This window comes from Oryzias latipes, chromosome 3 (assembly GCF_053564925.1).
Source record: "Oryzias latipes strain Hd-rR chromosome 3, Olatipes_Hd-rR_3.1".
Classification (NCBI taxonomy): Eukaryota; Metazoa; Chordata; class Actinopteri; order Beloniformes; family Adrianichthyidae; genus Oryzias; species Oryzias latipes.
Genome location: NC_136239.1, coordinates 39432811 through 39455563, shown reverse-complemented (window position 1 = coordinate 39455563; position 22753 = coordinate 39432811). Strand labels below are relative to the sequence as shown.

The 22753-nt window shown below is 42.6% G+C and overlaps 1 protein-coding gene across 1 annotated transcript in view; it reads right to left on the bottom strand.

The window, feature by feature from the left end:
• The window catches only part of si:ch211-186j3.6 (neural-cadherin), a 445044-nt gene that overhangs the window by 66072 nt on the left and 356219 nt on the right, over positions 1-22753 (bottom strand). Inside the window, exons 30-32 of the mRNA XM_023953704.2 lie at positions 22218-22341; positions 14728-14908; positions 11386-11552 (exon numbers count right to left, since the gene is read on the bottom strand). Of these exons, the coding sequence (XP_023809472.1) occupies positions 11386-11552; positions 14728-14908; positions 22218-22341 (472 nt within the window). The remainder of the gene's footprint in view (positions 1-11385; positions 11553-14727; positions 14909-22217; positions 22342-22753) is intronic.

Here is a 22753-nt window from a genome sequence, read left to right as displayed (position 1 = left end):
GGACTGAGGTCTTTCCAGGTATCTGTTGTAGCCACTCCTCCAGCTTGGGGGTTACTGCCCCGAGTGCTCCAATTACCACAGGCACCACTGTCACCTTCACTTTCCAGGCTTTCTCCAGTTCTTCTCTGAGTCCCTGGTATTTCTCCAGTTTCTCATGTTCCTTCTTCCTGATGTTCCCATCACTTGGCACTGCCACATCCACCACCACTACAAAGTCTATATATCTTTTTTTTGCTTTAGCTAAACAAACCAGGTCAGCTGGTTGAATATACAATGTTCTCAAAACCCAAATGTGAATGCTGTTCTTGAAAATGTAGGTTATTCTCCAGGTCTGTGGTCTTCTAAAAGGCCTTGTGACACTTCAACAGGTTGAGTTATTTTTACCACCATGTGGATTTATTATTTCTATTATAGGTGACGGAAGCTTTGACATAACAGTGCTCTTTAAAAAGCCCATCTGAATCTAAAATGCTCCAGGACTTTGGTTAAAAAAAATCTAACATCTTTAATGTTTTTGCATGCCTTTTTGCCTGTAAATTGCACAAAAAAAACTTTTAATCTGATTTATCTAACCTCTTTCTAACCGTTTCTGACCTCTCAGATGAACATTTCCCTCTCCTCGTGGGATTAGCTGGGATTACAGGGAATCCACTGGTCCAAGTTAGAGCGCTCCACACTGGTTCTACGTCTGACCCTGGGCTGAGCTGACTGTTAAAACTCCACAGCAATCATTTATTATTATCAGAAATGGAAATTGTTACGCAAGGCCACTACAATCCTGTTTCCGTGTTTACTGACATGAATAAAACCTAAATCCTTACGTATCTCAGATAAGCACATCTACTGCTTTTGTGTTCCCATAATTGCTGCTTCTATCTGTTATATAATTCTAGTACTGGCAGCACTGTGGAAAAATTTAGAAAAAAGGTCATTATTAAGCTTCACAAGTCTCACGACTGGGTCGAAACTCTGCAGGTTTTTATGAATAATGCTCCAAAAGCTCAGTGGCTCATTGTTGCTTAGCAAGGCTGCTGACAAACACTTGAATTTAAATTAAAAGTGCAATTTAGATCAACCCTTAAGCATCCTAAAGTGGAAAGCAAAGACAAGAAGAGAAGGGAAAGTAGAAAGAAAGAGAAAAAAATCTGGACTTGTTGATTTAAATAAATGTTTTCTGAAGAAAAACAAATTTGTCCCAGAAGGCAGTGAGCAATTAGTGAAGATGCAAATATATGTTCTTTAAGGCAGAACACAGTGAAGCATGAACAAAAGAGCAATCTCCACAGTTAAGAGCTTCAGATCAACAAATTATGTATGCAGGAGAAAAAACATAAAGCCGGATAACTTAACAAACCACCAGGAAAATTTGAAGAGAGAATGGAGTCAAAGTTATCAGGTAAGAAAGAAGGAGAAAAAACCCCACTGTGTTGGATTTTCTGGAACTGCATGAACTTAAAGGGCTGATCCATCTAAAATCCAAAGAACATCTGAGAGTCCATCCCGACTTTGCTGTACATCCTAACAGGATCTACCTCTGCAGTTAGGTTGCTTAAGTAAATGTCCTTCACCGCAATGCAGGATTAAACAAAAAAAAAGAAAAAGAAAAGGGGGAGGTTGCATTGAACTTCTCAACTTCTGCCATGGCTGTGGTGAACACGGAAGAGGATCCAAGCGGGTAAACATGTTTGGCCTCCTTTTTCTGTTAGCAATCAAGTCATTTTCTCAGAGGTCACTAACATTTCTGCTAACTGCAGAAAACAATCAAATAATGTTTTTTTTTTTTTTTTTCAGTTGATCTGAAATTCAAAGCAGTCAAGGCGGCCGCTCCATCCCAAAGGGACTTTTCTAACTGTGACTCAAGACGTTTTCTGACAAAGTCGAAAACTTCAATTGTGTTTCCATCACACAAAACTGCATTTGCGCCAAACGTTATTAAAATTCTAGAAATGTTAAAAAAACACATAATTTCGCAATTACATTTATTTCCTTTAAATCATAATTATGCGAATAAACATAAACCAACTCATGCGATAAATCATTCAAAAACACGGCGACGGATGTGATCAATACTTAAATTTACAGCAGAAACACTCAAATTGCTGCCACGGTTCTAGCGCTCATCATCATCTATCAAGGGAGACGTCGGCGTCCTCTTCAGGCCGTCGAGTGGCGAGCTCCTTACACGTGGGAGCGGCTACAGATGAAGCCATTTTGGGAAATGCTTGTTGGTGATTTTCCAGAGCAGCTGTGGATCCAACATTTCCATCCGACATGATGAGCTGTGTGACGCTGTGGGACCTCTGGTGGCGCCCGCTGTGCAGCGCCCAAGACAACCAGGGGTATCGGTTGTTGGTCACGTGACTCGTTCAATTTGAAAAAAGTGTCAGTTTTGCAAAATATTATGTCAAAACGCAACAACTTTTTTTTAAATAAATGCAAGTTTTAAAAAAATTGTTGTGTTTCCATTCGGCGAGTTATATTATTGGAAATTGAATTAGTGCAATTTCATCGTCAATTGAAACGTTGCTAATGACTGTTTCTGACAAACCGGAGCTAGTGAGTGTGACATCACCCACAGGAAACGGTTTACTGCTGGCTCCAACCAAATTAAGTTTTTTTTTTTTGGCAATATGGACACCGTCATGTCGGAGCCAGACGTTGTCAGTAAGCAGTGATTGGTCCGAGTTACTGTTTCTATGGCAACCACTCTCACAAATCAGGAGTACGCGTAGTGGAAGTCTCCACCTCCAACACTTGGAAGCAGGCTCAGGTGAATCTGTCAATCAAACATTTTGGACGTTGGGGGCCAGCAAGTATCTGGTTGGTCAGTTTAATTTGTGTTGAAAAAAATGAGGATTATCAAGAAGATGTTAAAAAAAAAAAGTATCAGAGCAAGAATGTTTATTCTGACCAATAGAATGACTGAGTATTAGGAACGCCAGGGGGAGGGGTTCTCATGTAATGGTCAATAACAAGAAAATAGAATAGAACTTATTTTGATGTACCTGCAAGTTCTCATTTTTATCACATCTTGTCTTTGCTTTGCTCTGTAATGAATTACCTGCCTTGACAGCATGTTTTCTCGGCCTTTCACTCTCCATCCATCAGTCTCTCCTCGTCAAAATCCTTTCTGCTATTACAGCATGACAAGTAAAGTGAACATCATGGAACTAACAAGTCACACAACCCACAACACCAACCTACAACCAAATAGGGATTAGGATGTCATGTTGAGACAACCCTGGATTTATGGAAAATCTCTGTGGTAATTTGAGCTTTGATTTGCACCTCCTGACACTTCCTGTCATTGCTGCTGCCTTTTTGGACATAAAAGAAAATGCAATGCATTTTAAGGAGTTGGTTTAAGAGCGGAGTGATTTATAAAAAAAAAAGAAGAAACAAAAAAAAAAACAGAGCAGCAAAGTTTAGTTCAGTTTTTCTCCAAAAAGAGCTGAATTGTGAATTAGTAACCATATCACTGCCTCGACCGATCAGCCAAAGAAATAACTAACAAAAACAATTTGGGAGTCAGAAACTGCCTAAAATCTCAGTTTGACTTCAATCTGCATAAATAAACAGTATTTGCTTTTTTCTGTGATGCTGAAGGCCTTTTTTTATTACAACACAGCATTGTTTTTTTCAGTTAATAAGTCCTTTATTATGGGTAAAAAGTTGAAAAAACTGAACATAAGTTGTTTTTAACTATAATGACTTTTACCAATAAGAAATTTGAAATGTATTTAGTGATTTTTCTTCATTGTTTCTCAGCATTTGGAGGAATCAAATGGTGGTGGGGAGACGTGTCGTTACCAGCAGACATGAAGGACAAAAAAAAAAACATTTACAACACAGTTAAAAACTGTACTGACAATATATTTGTGTATTTATACTTTGTCTCTTTTTCCTGTGTCAGAAGCTCAACATAAGTAAAACAATTAAAGAAATAAAGTGTTCTAAAGTTTGCCGTTATTTACAAATGAGTCCCTTTACACTTTTAAGCCCCTCCCCCAGGACCAAATGTCAATCAAAAAGGACAATATTCAGCATTCTTGGCAATTAATCAAATGTTTATATTTTATAGAAATCTGAAAAATTAAAGGTCAGTATTCCCCAAAACAACACAAATAGAAAATTTAACACGTTAAAATATATTTTAAATAATAATGGTTTCCTCATGAGCTGGTGTTAGCATCCTCCACCGTGTGGGAATTGGTTAACGGCTGATTTTAAGGGTGATTCCGTGAGCTTTTACTGCATCAGTAAACCGTGTCTTACTTCTACGAAAAGTGCACGCTTAGCGCTCATGGACAGCAGGTGAACAGTGGGGATGGCGGTGTATTTTAAGGCCACGCACAGCCACCACGTACATGTAGCGCATTTTCTTTCGTGATATAAATAATTCAGAAGTGTTTCTCGTGTTGATGTACGCAGATGTCCGTCGAGGGTTTCAGCTGACGGGTCTTTGTGCGAATTCGATTTTGAGCTGTTCAAACTTTTTGGTCGGTTGAGAATTATGCAGCTTATGGTATTTTACGTAATTTATACCCAATTATTACGCAAATCCTACGCAATTGTGCATGATTTTTGTGAGATGCACACACAAATTTGTGCCTTTCCATGACCGTTACACGTATGTCTACTACATTTTTCAAGCATGCATCACAGATGTTTAACTTTATACCGCGTATACGGCGCACATATCACGTTAAAATTACATAATTGACACACAAATCACTAATAAATTACATATAAACAGCGCAATAATTACGCACAGTTCATGTTCCAAGTTTACTTGTTCTTTGGGTGGTTTATTCGTACTTCTTCCGTGGTTTTAACATGATTTACTTGTGAAAATTTCACATAAAGACCACAACTTTTTTCACGCATTTTCATATGCAATTTCCATCTGTGTAATATGTGTACAAATGTGTGAAGTGGCTGTGTGACAGCAATCAGGTGAATGAGCCTGTGTGTAAAAAGGGATGCTGCAGAGACGCCTTCACACATGCAGACTACAAGGCTGAGGCGTTCTCTTGCACCAGCCATGGCTGTTCTGTCACACATCACGTGTCTTGAACTGTCGGATCACGGTTCGGTTTGCACGCATCACTTCTCTAACTGTTAATCTTTGCTGGCTGTGGGGTTGTACAAAAAGCGTCTCCCGAAGATCTCATTACAGCCACACATCCAGCCCAGTTCTGAAGACCTGCAGCTGAGGGTAATCTAGTAGAAACTTTGTTTTTGTAAAAGAATCAATGTTTCCCCATGAAGAGGCATCATCTGGAACTTCTGCAGCCCCTTTGGGGTAAAAATCCTGTAACCTTGTTGTGCTTTGCTTTTCAGTGCTTGAAATCCTTTGCGGTGGAAGCAGGAAGAAGAGTCAGCAGCAGGAGACTCGCAATCCCAGCAAATCAAATCAAAACAATCCTCATGGCAAAAGCCAGTTGAAAGCAAATGGGATGTTGAAGTGACCGGAGAACAATGCACACAATTTAAAGCTGGTAGGGATAAAAGGATGAAAACAGATGCCGCTTGGGCAATAAAGAAGCGGATCAATAATCCAATTTGGCCAACTGGCCAAAACGACAACTCCATCAACTCCATGAGGTTGGAAAACACAGGCGGGAGGGAATGAGTCTCACAGTAAAACTAAGACTCAAGTAATCCTCTTTCATTTGGAACCCAGATAAATAGAAAACACAGGTTCTAACTCAAGATGCTCTAAAAGTTTCATCTGGCACGCGGGAACGGCATGACTACAAAGCCCTGCAGGAGAAGGTGGCTGTCATTTGTTCTGTTGCTATGGGTCCAAAATAAATATTACATGAGGGAGAGTCGGAGCAAAGCTGACATTTTAACATTCAATTTGCAGACTTGTGCAAACACGCCCCGCTGTCAGCGACGCCGAAGTTTTCCCACAGCCCGGTCCGGTGGGGGAAGGATGCACCGCAAGTGAGAAGAATGAAGAGATGGAGGAAGAAAAGAGGAAATGAGTGGAAACAAGAGAACAATTTGTTTGTCAACATGCCATTTGTTCAGAAGATAAGATGAAAATGGCTTTAATTTCCTTAGAGGTGATGCTTAGCCAGCGTCTAGGACAGCCGTGTTCATGTAAATAAGGCAGAATCCAACACTTCTGCACATTTCTGTGCAAAAAAGGAGCTGGGACTGAGAGTGGAATATGACCGAAGGCTGTTTTAAGAATGATAGGGTGGTGGGAGGGTCGCTCTCATTTCAATTTCAAACTGTTCCTCCAAGTGTCCCACTGAGCATAATTTTCTCCCCTCCATCTCCGTCTGCGGCTGCTGCCGCGTAAACAGAGCCGAGATGAGAAGAGGAGGAGGGATGTGAAGGAGACGTTGGCGGCCATCATTAACCGCCCACTCCTCCTCAACATTACAAAGATAAACCAAAGCTTTGAAGGGCGAACCCGGTCAAAGGGGCCAAAGCAGTCACATCACTTCAACTGTATTTACCGCCCTCCACGTCCTCGCTTTCTCCTTCCTGCCATCACGCCTCCTTATTCTATCTGTCCTCCATGCCCCGTCCTCCTGTCTTCTCCTCTTAAGACGGGCGAACTCCAAGGTTGTTGAGCTTGAAAGCTGAGACGCATCTCAAGGCTTTACTGATGAGGTTTTAAGTATGTTGAGAATCCACCGGGGGGGAGCGCTTTTTTGAATCTGCAGCACAATTTTAACCCCTATTAAAGCTGAACAGAGAGCTGGGATTTGGCTCATGCTCCTCTCCCTGTGTGGGACACGAGTGTTCAGCGGGGGGGCAGGCGTGCCGTGCAGGAGGTGCGCGTTAAGGTGTGAAACTCTTCCTGTGAGTCCGCTGTCCCGCAGCAGCGGCGGCTTCGGCCTCCAGGTGGAGTTCAAACGACATCTTCATCTTTTTGGGAGTGCAGATTGTTTGCTTTTGCGCCTGTTGTCCTCGTAAATTCTAACCTGTTTAAAGATTTAATTTTCAAATGCTAAAAGAAAGATAACTGTGATTTACTTTAGAAAATAACAGGAAGTACCGTCCGTCTTGGACCAAATATGACAGATTTCCAGTCTCTTTATGTTTAGAAGGCCCTTTCCTGCAGAATAACAGATGAATAAATGCATCTAAATGCATATATTTAAACATGGTAATACATGCAGATACTCTTTAAATAATAGCAAATGCGTCCCCATGCTGACCTGCGGCGCACTGAGGACTTTTCTCTGTCAGTCAACACAGCAGTTAATCAGGCAAACACTGTGACCTTCAGGAAGCATTAGACTGGCAAAGCAGCATCCAGAGGAGGACGGGACTTTAATCAGCAAGTGTCACCCAGACAGAAAAACAGGGTGCTGCTAACTGTCCTCTGAGGAGACCATTAATTCATTAACACCTTCCTTCCTTCATTATAAAAGACCCGCTGACTCGGATCTGCTTGGAGGCTGGATGTCACCTGCTGATAGGATCCCACCAGATAAGTAAATTAGATGCATGATTAAAGCAAATATTCCAGTTAAAAACTGATTTTTTAAATTCATTTTTATAAATAAATAAGGTTAAAGGGCAAAACATTATCTTTTTTTTTTTTACAGGTTTTAAACGCCAAAGCAGGTGTGCAACAATTAACATGCTGTCTCATTTAGTGGGTCTTTACAGAGAAAATGAACCCTTTAGCTCTACTATCTACATTCTTTTGACTACCAGAACCGTTTAATGGGAGTATTGATGCCAAATATCGATTATCATGCATCACCAATTGTGGCACTTTACCAAAGCATTGATTACTAACTAATAAACAGGATAAAAGTGAGTCATTTCTGTATATTTTTGGTTAACAACGGTTGTCGTTTAAACTCCCCCCTGCTCACAGCGTATTGAACTGTTCCAGCAGTCATGTGACCAGAAGAGCAGAGAGTTGTCTTGTTACCCCACTAAGTTTTTCAAGCTTTAAGGATAACTAGTAATATGTTTAAGAATTTTTTTTTACCAGCAATCAGTATCAAATCTCTTATTATATTAAATTTTAGAGGTGGCGTATTTCCCATCACTACTTTACGCAATTACAGCGTTTTCTCATTAATCGCGAGAGTTAGGATCTAAAAATTACCCGGGATAAGTGAAATCCGCAAGTGGGATTCTAGATATTTTAAGGCTGTAAATCCCCAAACTACAAACTTTATCCTCTTTTTTTCAGACAGACTACAACATTTTCACATTTTTATCTCTTGCTTAAACTCTCAAAGTTGAACCTTCGTAGAAAAATATGTTAAAATAAAAACAAAGATCTGATCGCGATCAAAGATTTTACAGATCTGGCAAGCGTAATGCATTTTGTACAGGAGATATGGCATGGAGGAGACTGATTGACAATATGAACAGTCAATCAGGACGCAGAACATTGTGGACTGTTAAAAAAACAAAGGATATAATGCTCTGAAAAAAAGAAGCAAAACAGCAAGACCGCGAAAAGGTCAACCGTGATATAACAAGGACCACTGTACGGGGCGGCCGTGGTGCAGCAGTAGGGCGCTCGACCCATGATCATAAAATTGCAGGTTCGATTCCCGCCTTGCACGCCCTTGTGTCGAAGTGTCCTTGGGCAAGACACTGAACCCCACCTTGCCTCTGGTGGGAAGTTGGCGCCAGTGTTCGGCAGTGGAGCCGCCACCATTGTGTGAATGTGTGTGTGGCTGGGTGAGTCACTGTAACTGACTGTGACTGTAAAGCGCTTTGGGCCTTGAAGAAGGTAGAAAAGCGCTATATGAGTATGTGCCATTTACCATTTACCACTGTAGCGCAATTGCAATGAATTCTGAAGTATTCATTGTGTGTGGGGTCATGGGTTGTATGTGTTAACGACAGGGAGTGGAAGGGGCGAAGGGTGGGTTGGGTTTTTACTGTAACATTGTGTGTGTGTTGTTTGTTTTAAATGTCAAAGTGCTTCAAGTTGCGCAAGGTATGAGAGGCGCTTTATTTTATAAATAAAGTTTGATTTGATTTGAAGTGGATAAAAAAGCAGCTATGCACTGATATGCAACACTTTATGTCAGTAATGTGTTAGTAATGTGTTAGTAATGTGTCAGTTATGTGTTAGTAATGTGTTAGTAATGTGTTAGTTATATGTTAGTAATGTGTTAGCTGCCTTTCGCGTCGACGAGTTACAGCATGTCAAAGAGTGTGTGCTATTGAGGTTTTGCCGGCGACATCTCCGCTGTTAAAAGTTAAAGCTTATGAGTAAGATTTTGTCAACTTGTCATTTTTTATTTTATTTTGTATATTTGTATGTTTTGTTATTTTGTAATTTTAAATATTTTCTATTTTGGTAAGCTGTTTTTTTTCACTATTCAAAATATAATAAATATTACAGCCTATGACCGAAATATACATTTATAAAAAGGTTCAGTATGTTTGGTTCCATTCCTGTAAATTATGACACTCACGCCTCTGTGCTTTTGAACATAACTTGACATATTTGTCCAGGAGACAAATGTCCCACACAGAGACAGTAAACCTCTAACAAAAAAGCCCCACAGAAGACACCCACCACCAAGATTTGACACAGGATTTCTACCTGATTGTCACTTCTGGTCACAAGATATCTAGCAATTGGATTTTCAGCCACACCTCTGAAGCAGTCACCGCATAAAAAACCTTAATTACCGCCAGTTAGAACTTGAGAAGAAACTCGGATGAGCAGCTAAACTTAAGCCTAAAAGTCCAGCTGCCCTGAAGACCAGAATCCTGTTAAAACATGACCTGGGAGGCTAAGAATCTCCACAAATGCATTCTTCCACGTGTCCAAACAACAATGTTTAAGGGTCTTGTGGCTTTGTTTGGATTCCTAAGCTGTGCTGCAATTCTTTTCTTTGGAGAAAAGAGATTTTCTCCATGCAGTTTCCTTTTTAACAAGCCCCACTTGTTCACTTATTTTCTTATGCACTTCAAGTGTCATGCTATCAATTGATACCTGTGGAGTGTTTTATGTGGCACTTTAAGGAAATACGACAATTTATTTAATGCCTTTTTTATTGCAATTATAAAATCAAACTGGAATATCTGTTGTTAATGCATACTCCTTGATTTCCTATGGATGCAGTAAAGATCTTTTGCCAAACTGTCTACTAAAAAGGGACATACGGTAGTTTGACTTGTTAAAAAAACTTTTTATCTCTTTTTTAGCAAATTTTCAGATCTCAGTTTTATCATTTTGAAGCTTCACACCTAGAACAGTTGGGGAAAAGAATGTAAAAAGTCTAATCCAAGAGTATTCAGGATGCAAAGGTTAAAAAAATAGAGATGCAGATACGTTTTAATAGAAAAAAAACAGAAAACACAATTTACTGTGCCTTGGCCTTTGCTAAGCATTAATGCCTGTTGTTAGAAGGTTTATGTTTCACTGCAGGAAATCCATTTTGTAAGATTACAGATATTTCCATGCTGTCTGCACCCAGGAACAAATGCCCTTTGTGTGGTAGACTAATGATGTGAACTTGCCCCCCTGTGGGGTTGTACTGTGACATTTAGGCGGAAGCGTGGAACAGGATGGGAAGGAGAGGCGGATGGATGATGGACAGGAATGGCTGGAGAGCTTCCACCGCAGTGGCAGCTGTGGTCCAGAAAGCAATCATCATCAGTACCGGCTCTGAAGTCTGATCAATGCATGAGGTCGCAGCACGACGTCGAGTCAGATCAAGACAAAACAGGCTTTCTTTCAAATGAGCAAATATGAAAGTGCAATTTGAGCATAAAGAGAACAACCGGTGGGAGTAATGAGCCCCTCGAGGCAAATAACCAAATAATATTTTTAATGCATTCAGTCCTGGTGCTTCGGTTTGAAGTCGTCTCTGCTGCTGCTATACGGGAACCATTGTTTTCTTGGTTATTTCATCTTTTATTTGTTACTGGGGTGATGATCAAAGTCAGACGTGTCTTTAAAACGACAATACTCCCTTCTGTATACTTGCATATAGTGGTTCTCCTTTAGCAGAATTTGTAAAGTTTATCTGCAGTCAAACTTGGCATCATTTGTTTTCAACAAGAACTTATTTCAACGTCTTTCTAAAATGTCTAAAACTATGACAAAGGGCCTATATCATGCAAAATCAACTTTTTTTTTAGCTTTTAGGTGTATTATGATGGTCATTCCTCACTATAAAAAAACCCCAAAGCTGTATTTTGATTGCATTTCAACAACAACAACAAAAAGAAACCGTACAGAGATCAAATAAAATATGGGAATGAGTTGCTTTTGTGAAAGATTTCTCCTTATGTGCTCTTTGCTGCAAGTTATCTGTAGGCTAACAATAAAAAAAAAAACTATTTCTGATGAATAAACCAAAACCATCAGTCTAAAAACACGAGTCCTATGAGAAAGTGACACGAACTCCCCAGCAGACTCACCTCTAGTCGCAGGTATTCAGTCTGATCCCGTGATACCAGGCTGACGATGACGCTGCTGTGTCTTCGAGTGCGAACCAGGACTTGGATGGACGTTCTCCGAGCGGGAAGCGGCGACGGCAGCTCGTACTTCACGTGGCTGCGGCCATCAAAGGAAAACTCCGCTACCTCTGCAAACAAACCCAAATGTGACAGAAGTTCAAACCAGGGCATGCAGTGACAGAAAAATCACAAGATGTAAAACGTCTTCTGTGCATGCCACACACTAATACATTCACACTCTAAGTGCTGTCAAAAGTTTGTCTTCAAACTTAGAGCAACTGCAAGAGATGAGTCCTGCAGTCGATTTCACATCCTTTCTTCTCTACTTGCTGTGACATCAACAGAGTTCAATGGTTCAAGATCCTGTTTGAAGCCAAAGACATCTTTGATTTTTTTCAAGGCTCTGAACCTGGAACTGATCAGCCTCTGAATAACCCAAAAATAGATCAATGTTTTCCAAGGACCAAAAGCTTAGTTAATCCCTGTGGACCAAAAGAAAGAAATAATACTATTTTATAAGGAAAATACCCACCTGTTATTTGGAAAATGTAATCTTACAGTTCACTTTGTGGTAATAAAACGGGAAAACATGACTGACGGACAGGTGAGCTGCCAAAAAAACATCCAGGTTTAGACTGAAAGCAGAGATGTGGTAGTGCATGGTTGAACTCCAGCGGCTCATTTACATTAAACCATGTTTCAGGTGGGGTCTAAAAGGTCATTTTTGGAGAAAAAAATAGTTTTAAGGTTTAAAAACATCTTCTTTGAATGTGTTTTTAACTATAAACCACCAATTGACACCCATATTTATCTCAGGGTTCTCCATAAAAAGCAAAAACCATTTTAAAAAAAATGTGCAAAACTCTACAGATAACAGATACATATTTCAATTGTCAAGCAGATTGGCTTCATCCAGATAATTAGGGGGGCATGAGACGAGCCAGAGGTAGGGTCCACGACCAAGTACAAGAGCACGGAACCTGGAATCACTCCCATTCCCCCGGAGTGGGGAATCGCACTAAACCAAGCACAGGCATGGAGAACTGAATGATACATAATGATAAAGTAGATGAGAGCAGAGGACAGAACCCCAGTGCACTATACGTTCCCCAGCTTCTGGTAAGGGTCACGCTTAGGGTTCTGGTCAGGGCTAGGCTTAAAAAAAGGGGGGGTAGAGGGGAGTCTTGTCAGTAGTCTATTGGTACAGTCGTGGGTAGATTGTAGTGCAGGCGGGATCTGGAAATCCCTTGAAAATGTTAGTGTGGTTGCAATGGGATGAAAATGGTACGTTCCATTTTTATGACGTACCTTGAGGTGGCGGCATGAAATTTAAGGGAACTGAAAGACACACCTGAACTCTTCCTAAGATGGCAGCTGCTCCTCTCTACTGCCATCCATGGGCCGGACCACCCCCAAAACCCGCAGCAGCAATTCTACCCTCGATACAGGTGCATGTGACTAAGACTTTAAGTCATCGTTTTTTAGAAAGAAAAACAGAATTGAAATTGAATGACTGTAAGTCTAAGATTAGTTTTAGCAGTGTTGTTTCTTCAAGTATTAAAATGTTAGGTAGTTTGCTCTCTGCTGTAGTTTTCCCATAAATAACCTCAGAGGGAAGTGTTTGCTCAACTACAGAACTATCATTTGGCATCACTGCATGTTCCACAGTTATAGAACATACCAGTGCATTATAAAAAAAAAGAGTGTCAAGTGTCATTGAGAGGCACATGACACAGAGCAAACAGGACTTGTAAAGCCTGGCAGAGAGTGCTGCAGTCAGCAGGAAGCATTACTTTTAAGTACACTCCTCAAAATGGAGGATGCGTGTAATAGGCAGTGCAAGACCAGGATCATTAGAGATCCCATCTCAGCCCAACGGCCTCCTCCTACAGCTGCAATCAGGCAAACGCCTTCGCAGACATCCGGCTGACACAGACGCACTTACAGGAGTCGTTCTTCTTCAGGCCAGAAGGATCCTTAATGTGGGAGCTGCCAGGAGCCTTTGTGCAGCTCTTCCAGCAGCTCACAAACAGCACAGCAGTGATCAAGAGTCCTTAAGGGAGAAGGCAATTGACCCGTATATGCAATTTAAATAGAATATGTAACATCTGCATTCACAATGCCGTGAAGCAAATGGCATTATTAATGGCAGCAAAGCACAGAGGAGCAGTGGCTGTTGGAATAAATGAGCTTGCTTGTTAGATTTCAGGACTGTCTGCAGCCAACTGCTGTGTTGAAGGTATGAAGACAATGGGAGGTTTTTACTCTTTGAAGTTGTGAGGTTCTTTACAATAATGTCTTACAACATTAGATTTAATAATAAGAAAAGTAAAATGAAAACCTCACGCACACAAAAATGTGGTCAATAACCTGAAGGAAGAGAGAGGTGAGTACCTCTATTGTGTTGATGCTTTCAACTTCTTCTCCATGCTTTGTATCTGTACAGACCATTGTTGTTAGTGTTTGATCATTAAAACACAACCAAATAAGAAAAACTGAATGCTTGGTAACCCTACAAAGCACTGTAATACTTAATGCGGGAAAGTGGGCAGAATACAAACTCCTACCACTGTCTCCCAACCAGGCAAAGCCCAAGTCACCGGTCCTTCCCATAGCGGGTGTGTTTCATCCTTAAAATTACCTGGGACAGAGGGGAATCCACGACGTGACCAACAATTTTTTAAAGATGTTTTAAGGCTGTAAAACTCCTCACTACTCCCTTTATACAGGTTTCTCTCAGACAGACACTTTCTCTCATGTTTACACTTTCAAAAGCTCAAAGCTTTATAGAAAAATAAGTCCAGGATAATAGAATGAAAACAATCCATGTTTCATGCAAATCTCAAGTTTCCATTGCAGTTTTGTGTTGGGTTAGCGTCATAGTGCCAGGCTTTGTCAGCCTTTACTCAGTAATCACCATCAAGTTTTCTCCTTGCTATGTCCTTTTGTTTATCTGAAGTAACTTTAAATGAAAAAAGTTTTATTTTTTGTGGTTTATCAATTATTTTTGGCCTTGGTCCTAACAGCAAGACTCCAAAGTTTGGACCAATTTCTAAAGAATTTCTATTTTATTGTAAGAGAACAAGAAAAACAAGTTTGAAAGAAGGAAAAAAAAGACAGCAAGTATAGGATTTTAAAATTCTGTTTTTCGGATGCTGAAGCAAAGTCAGCCCAGTGATTTGTCAACGTTGAACTTTTACCTCTAGATTGGTCAGTAGATTTCTTTGACGTTGGTACATACAATACAGTAGAACTTTATTGATCCAGACACAATCAATAAAGTATTAAGATGGAAATGATTACCTTCCTCACACTGGTATCCCGTGTATCCCGGCACGCACTGGCAGCTGAAGGAACCCCACTCTCCATGACAGCGCCCCCGGTGGCCACAGGAAGGAAAGCCCATGTTGACACAGCTGCTGTCTGTGGTCAGGCAGCCCGGAGAGCTGGACTGTGAGTCAGCGGGAGAGCCCAGATCGTACAGCTGGAAGAGGGAGATGCAGGTGAGGACTTGAAGGAAAAAACAGAAAAAATTACAGCCAAAAAAAGTAGAGCAGGAAGTGGGGTTTTACTGCCTGACAAAAAGGGAGGTGTGTAACGAGATGACAAGGATTGCTAACAAATTGGTGGATAAAAAACATCAGAGTGTCAACCAAAAGCAGGTTGAGGAAGATGCAGTGCAGCCATAAAGCAGGTCAGGATTCAGAGGAGAGCTCCCCAAAGGCGTCGAATCCAGTAGAGTAAAAGTGAAGAAGCAGGAGGGGAGTGGGCTGGTTAAAAGTGAGCTCAAGGACATGAGCCATAAGTGTGCTGTGGACTCCTACTCTTCCTCTTTTCTCGCTGCTGCGTGTAACCCTGGTTGCCTCTTCTGACACTGACAGAAAGCTCTGATGAAAAGCCAGCATGAGCCAAAAGCATGAGAGCGGAGGTTGAATACTTCAGAGAGCAGGCCTCCTCAAATGATGCTTAATCATGCATTTTGTTTCTGACGGTCCAAAAATCATCAATTCTGTTGGGGAAGCAGATGAAATGCAGGACATCTCATAGAATCGCATGTTAGAAGTGCTCATTGGTTTCTAGCAGAGTGGCCTCCTGTTGGCTTTTGACCTCTGTGCTACTGATCGTACCACTTGTTAAGAATCGAAAGCCAAACTTTCCCGATGCAAAACTAATGATAGCGCTTGTGCAATTTGTGTGTGTGTGTTCGTGCACTGTTTGTGCACAAAAGTCCACCACCTTCTGCAAAAAAACTGCAAAGTGTGACTTCAGCTGACAAGAGTGTCAGTCTCTGTGACAGACACACTGTGGGCTGTGCTGTTTGGTAAGATTAATGTCAGGGGCTGCACATAAACATGTCACAGCCCACACAACGGGAAAAAAGAAATTCAAAACCAAACCCAAGTCGGCAGCAGAGAGGGGGCCGCGAAGGAAGCCTCCGGCTTTAAAGAAATACCTTCAAATGTTCGGAACAGGGCGGGAATTTACAAATTTACATTTTGGAAATTAAACATTTAAGAATTCTTACCCAATACAATAACACTGTACCATAATTCACAGTGTAACAGATGACTTCTGCACATTTTTGCACATTGTTACCCGATGGTAAATAGTCTTTATATTATACCACCTTATTTGTTTACATTTATGCTTCAGTTTTTGTTTTTTACATTATTCTATTTTCTCTTATGTTTACTTGCTACGGTAACGCACAAATTTCCCACACGTGGGATTACAAAAGTGCTTCAGATTCTGATTCTGAAGATGCACCAATTAGCTACCAGAGGAATTTAGGGGACGGATTAGTTCCCCTGAAGGTTTTTACTACAAAGACTGAATGTTTTTTGTTTTTTTTTCTTAAATTGTGACACAAGTTCCTGTTGAAAGTATGTAATACTTATCAGTGACTCAGGTTTCATGCAAAAATGTACATAAAAGAAGAAAATGTGAACATCCATGAGTTTTATTTTGAAAGAACACTGATCAGCTCAGTTGTAAATGACCGTGTTCGTGGTTCAAAGGATTTCTTTTAGTCTTTCCAGCATTAATAGGTGTTTCCCAGCGGTGTCAGACCTTCTGAAGAGGTCAGGAAATGACATTTTTAGAGGTGCAATTGTACGTGTTAAAAAGTCTTTATTTTCAAAGGAAAATGCAGAAAAAACAAAAAAACCATCTGAAACATTAATGAGACCATTTTTTGTGAATTTCTTTACATCTTGCACATGGCCAGTTGGTTATAAAAACTATCTATTTTACTGATTGTACATAACATGATTGAGGCTTTAAATCAGTAAGATCAGGACCTTAAATAAAACAAAAACTACGTCAGCTAATTCCAAGAAAGTTTTGTTTAACTTACACTAAAATACAGTAGAAAAAAATCATGATCTGTTAGATTTATTTAACATGTGTTTGTTGTTGTTCCTGATCTGACCGTCGACTGGCTGCTGATTGACGACTTCCGGTGAGAACGGAATGAGGAGAAGTGGTTTGCTCTGGCAGCAGAGAGAGGTGAAAACACAGAAGCAGAGGCCGGTTGCTGGTATTGTGGGTGGAGAATTTGCCTTTCAAAAACCCTCAGACGACACCACAGGTAGTGGTGGGGAGATGTGCCTTCTTTGTACAAAGGTTGCCGAACACTGAAGCCATCGCATAAACGCAAAGCCTGTAGCAGCACAGACGCTAGCCAAGTGAAGGCTTTCTCAACAATGTTTTATGAGGACATTCATTTTGATATGCCAACTGAAAGCACTTTAATGCACCTTTCTGTTTATTCTTGTGGCAAATATTTTGATCACTCAGACGTGTTTCTTTTTTTTTTTTTTTTTCTTTTTTTAACTTGTCCTGTCCAACAGCTGGGCAGACAGATGAGAGCTGATGGCCTCTTGTGTTGGACATATTTTACTTTAACAAGAGGGGTTATTAATCTTCAGACAAACCAAAGGTATGTCTGAATAAACCCCTTTTGTAATTGAGGCCAAACTTTATTAATTTCAATCATGTCTGAAAATCTGGACGGAAAAGGAAAGAGGGGAAGAAGAGAGAGGGACGTTAGAGAGAGGGGGGGTAGGGGGTGATAATAGGAGGGGAAGGGGGATAAGACCATGAAGCAGCATAAAGCAACAAGTTTACTGGTTGTTAATCATTATGGTAGGTTCAAATGTAGAAAAAAAAAAAAAAGAAAAAAAAAAGGGGCGGAGCCTGTCCACACACACACTCAAATGTTATAAACACACCTGCTAGCTGCAAAAATGTCCACCTGTCGACATGTACACGACTTTTAAGGCATACTTATGCCTTAAAACCAACTAGTGTGAAATATTTCAGTCATTCAGTCATGCAAACTGTTGCAAGTGCAAAGTGCAAAGGTGAGCTAACACCAGTGCTCAGGTGAGTGTTTATGTTCTTCTAAAATGGATGGTGGAACGTGAAAAGAAGGAGGGAGAGTGCCCAGCCATCCCCACCCCAAGACCCCCACCGCAGCAGCAGCGGCAGCCGGAATCCCCCCAACGCCACACGGGAACCGGCAGGGAACAACCGCCGCCCGGGCGACCAAGCCCGCCACCCAGGCCAGGGCCAGCAGGGCCGCCGCAAGGCCCCTAGAGCCAGAGGCCAGGGACGCACGGAGGGAAAGAGAGCGCCGCCCCAGCCCAACCAGGAGAGCAGCCCCCCCGCCGCGCCGGGAGAAGCCAACGCAGGGCCCCACCGGAGAAGGACGCCCATAGCCCCAAACGAGCACCCCACCACCACCCAGGAGTTCCGGTCATCCCCCCGCCCCAACCCCTGGTACGAGCCAGGACCCCCCAAGGGAGACCCGCTCCGCACTCCAGGCAGCCACCCGCCCGGCCCACGGTTGGTCCAGGGAGGAGCGAGGCAGGGGCCCGCCGCCCCCGCCCAGGAGGGGGGAACCCCGGGGAAAAAAGAGGGCCCACAAGGGGTGTTGTAAATATGGCCCGACCAGGCTCGGCCACAGTTGGAAATTTGGCGGGGCCCAGCACTCAGGAGCAAGGACCAGAACCCACCCCCCAGGGACCAGACACCCCCGGCTCAGATGTAATGTGAACCCCCCCACCGCGCGGAGAGAGCACCGCCGGGCCCAGGAAGCCGGCACCCCGGGGACACGGCCGCCGCCTTAAAGGGGCCCGTACCCCCCACCAGGGAAGAGGCAGGGGACAGACGGACCCAGGTCCCACCTTCCTTGCAAAATGTGTGTGCGTGTATGTGTGTGCGTGTATGTGTGTGTTTGAAAGGGTGTGTGTGTGCATGTGTGTGTGTTTATGTTGGGATGTATATATTGAGGGGGGAGGGGTGTGTGTACTAAGGGGGGTGCGGTTAAAATTGGCGGGTAGGGCACTTAGGGGACATCTCCTGATCACTCACAGTGACGTCCCCTCACCCTCCCCACCAAGGGGCCCTAAATGTCTAAGGTGCGGTTATATTTGGCGGGTAGGGTGCTAGGAGGACATCCGCTGCTTGCTGGCAGTGATGTCCAAGCACCCCCCATACCAAGGGCCCTACATGTCTAAGGTGCAAATAAAACCGAAAGAGGGGGGGCCCACTCCATACGGCAACCACAGGAGGGGGGCCACTGCCTAGTAAACCCCCCCCCCCAAGGCTCATCGCAGGCTAAGCCCCCTACCCCCTCACCCTATTATGAGGTTATATGAGGAAGGGGGTAAGTTGGGGACAGATGATAGACTGTCCCCCGGTGATCAAACAGCTGTCCCCCCCCCCCCCCCCCAAGCAAGGGGGCCAGGCCCACCCAGCCCCGGGGCCCCACCCCCGGAGGCGCAGACACCCCAGGCCCAGCACCACCACCCCCACACAGAGAGAGAGGAGCCAGAAAGCGCCGCCCCCCCCCGGAGCAAGCCCAGGCCCCCACCCCCAAATGCCGGCCCTAGAAGAGCTCTGGTCAGGCCTCGACGGGACCGAGGCAGCCAACCGGCCGGGGAAACCGCCGATGGCCTCAGCGGAGACCCCGACCTGTCAACCCCCCCTGCCCCGTACCAATAGTGCCCCCCCCCTCCCCCAGAATGCCCCCCCACAGGACAGGGCCGACAAGACCCCCACCCCAACCCCCCCCAGACCCCGCAGCCGAAGCGGATGACACCCAGAGCGACCGGGGGCCCCAAGAGGGTTGCCCCGTCCCGCCCCAGAGCCAGGGAAGGGCCGATCCCAGCCCCAGGTGTAGATGGGAAGCCCATCCAGCGCCGCTGCCCCCCCCCCCCCCGAGCAGCGCCCCCCGCCAACCCCCCCCAGCACAGGCAAAGGGACCACCCCCTTTACATGGAAGCATTGACCCCCCCAAGCCAAGCCAGACCACCACCCCACCCCCCCGCCACGCACCCCCACACCCAAGCCCAGAGGGCTCAGACGTGTTTCTACTGTTTTTGATGTGTTCAATAAGAACCTCTAGGTCTGCTATTCTTTTTTTTTCTTTTTCTTTGTTTGAGATTGAAAAAAAAACCCATTGGTGGTTTAAAAGTAAAGGTTGGAAGTCTGTAATCATAAAAAACTTTTTACCACGCCACAATGTCACAAATTCAAAGCAAAAGAAGGCAAAATGAGGCTGTCACAATTAATTACAGGTCATAGTTATTTCATCACTAAAAAATAATTGCATTTCCATAAAGTATCTATTTTTGAGTCCTATTAAATCTAATTATATGTAACACACTTTTCATAAAAGGTATTTTCATTGGTCAATGTAATTTGCAATTGCAAACCTAAAAATAATCACGTTTTGAAAAGAGATTATGGCCAAACTCAATGAATTTAAACCGCTTAAATTGAGCTGAACTTCTAAACAGATCACAAAACTCTTTAAAAATAAACATTTATTCTTTTGAAAAAACGAAAAAAAATGTTGATGTTTGAAAAGATTAAAACTTAACGACAGAGTCAATCACATCGTCACCGACACTCAATGGAACTGATTTTGTTGCCATGACAACACAAGTAAAACATCAACACCTTGCAAAAAAAATAAAAAAAGACTTGCCATCACGAAAGGGAGTAAAATAGGAATTAAAAAAAATATCTTCCATACAATGGCAGAACATGTCCATCAACATGATAAATCATCAGAACGCTCACTGCTGCACGCTCTTTGGAGATTAATTATGCTCATGTCCGCCCACACGCATCATGCAGAAGGCACAGTTAGTGCGGCCTGTCTGCTTTAGGCAAACTATACGTCTGTTGGACTACAGCATGAACGCCACTGCGGAGGAGAACACCTGTAAGCAGACTACATGTTGGTTCCAATCTCCTGAGGGATTTTGGAGATTCAACATCCAACAACTTCTGCATCGTGAGCATTTGATCGGTTTTACTGACACTGGAATTTGGCCACTCCAGGATGCTAATTTTGTTTCTGTAAAACAGTTTTTTATGTTCTTTTTTTAAAAAACATTTTAGTGTCACTTCAATCAACTTTTTATGACCAGAGACCTGCTCGACCCTCACCTGACAAAGATCTGCTTTAAAGGCAGCATGTTTCCATGAGGAGATCTTTGTCAGCGCTGCTCCAGAGTCTTGGAGAGCTTGTGCGGTTGGCTACATCCAGTTTTTTTAATAGTTTTTTTTACATCTTTATTTCTTAATGACAAAGGGTTTTTTTGTTGCTGTTTTTGGCCACGTCACTCTTTGAAAAGAGAGTTTTAGTCTCAATAAAGGTTTTCTTTCAATACAAGAGGAAGCAGCTTTTCCAAACAGTCATCAGGAGACAAACAGACTTTCCTCCTTCTGACTTCAGGCACATGATTAGCTTCTCTCCATTTATCTCTTATAATTGCGATTAAATGATCCTATTAGTGTTTTGGACAACAGAAGTGACTGAGGAGGTGAACTTTCTAAGAATGTGTTTTAAAATGTTAAATATAAAATTATTTTTTGGTCACCACGAGTAGTTGTCAGCTATAAACGTCCCATCATTGATTTTTCTGCAGACAGACTTTAACAATTAGGGCTCCTGAGGTGCATGGAGCTCACGTGTGGCGGCTTTTTGTGATTGGAGGCTGACAAATTTTCATCGGTCAGCTTCCTTTCAAAATACATAAAAACATGGCGAAATATTTATTATTCACTAAATCAAACCCAAAATAAATAAGTCTCATTCAACAAATCACTTCCTACCAGCAAAAATCTAACATCCTCTTTTATTTAAATATTGATGCTCATTTTGGATCAGCAGAATTCTCTAAAGTGCTAACGCAAGAGTTCGCTTTGTTTTTCACACAGTTTCTGCATTTTGTTTTCTGAATAATGCAACAAAAACAAATTGTCAGTATTCCCACTTTATGCCAAAGACCATCTTCATAAAATATTTCCAAGTAAACACAGTTTTTGATGGAATTCAAGGTTAAACGTTCAGTTTTATACCCTAGTTTTTGAGTTTGTTTAAATTATTTCCTAGTATAAAGTGAGAACGGCAACAGTGTCAATGATGTACAACATTACTTTAATGAATTATTTAATTCATGTGCTCTTATATGTGTGCATTTCTTGATATTCTCTTGTCTTTTTTCCTTTGCTTGCTTTAAAAAAACGTCCCATTTCATACAACTAGCATGTTTTTACATCTGGGAAATATTTACGGACTTCATAGCAGTGGTCTTGGTTCAACTTTGGTTTTGTTCTTGGGTTTGTGTGAAATGCATAAACTAGATCTAGAAAGCTGGTTGTTGACACATTTATCATCTGAGGAGCATGCGTGTGCTCCAGTCTGACGTGGACAGAGTGTTGTGATCACGCATGTGTTGGGAAAGTTGGTGTGAGGAGGACGACAGTGGTACCTTGCTGTCGACGACGAGGTTGCGGATGCAGCCGGTGAAGTGTTTGTGCTGAAGCTGGGGGTAGATGTAGGGGATGTCCTCGTTCACACCACCGAGTTGGAGCACTTGACTCATGTTCAGGTGTCTGAAACACGACAGCACGCAAAGGCAACACAACAGCATGAGGGGTTTGAGAAGCAACATCCTGGCAGCTTCTGGCAGCTTCTTTCACTTCACTAAGGTTTTAGTCCCAACTGCCCTTTCGGGGGGATGCGGACAGTCTGCGGGTGAAAAATGGTCGACCCTGTATGGGGCACGCAGGTGACCTGCAAGACATACGGCAGGCCGCTCTGTGAACGCAGAGTGCAACCTTTAATGTTAGGTCCACACTGCCATTGGTAACACGAGTTCAGGCAAACGCTCCCAATGAAAAGTATGCAAATGCACAAAAATGTGCATTTTTAAGCTTCCTTGATCAAAACTCTTGGGTTCACGCTTCTCTACGCAAGTTTCTACAACTGTTTTTGGGCTCTACATACAAAACATGCAGACATGTA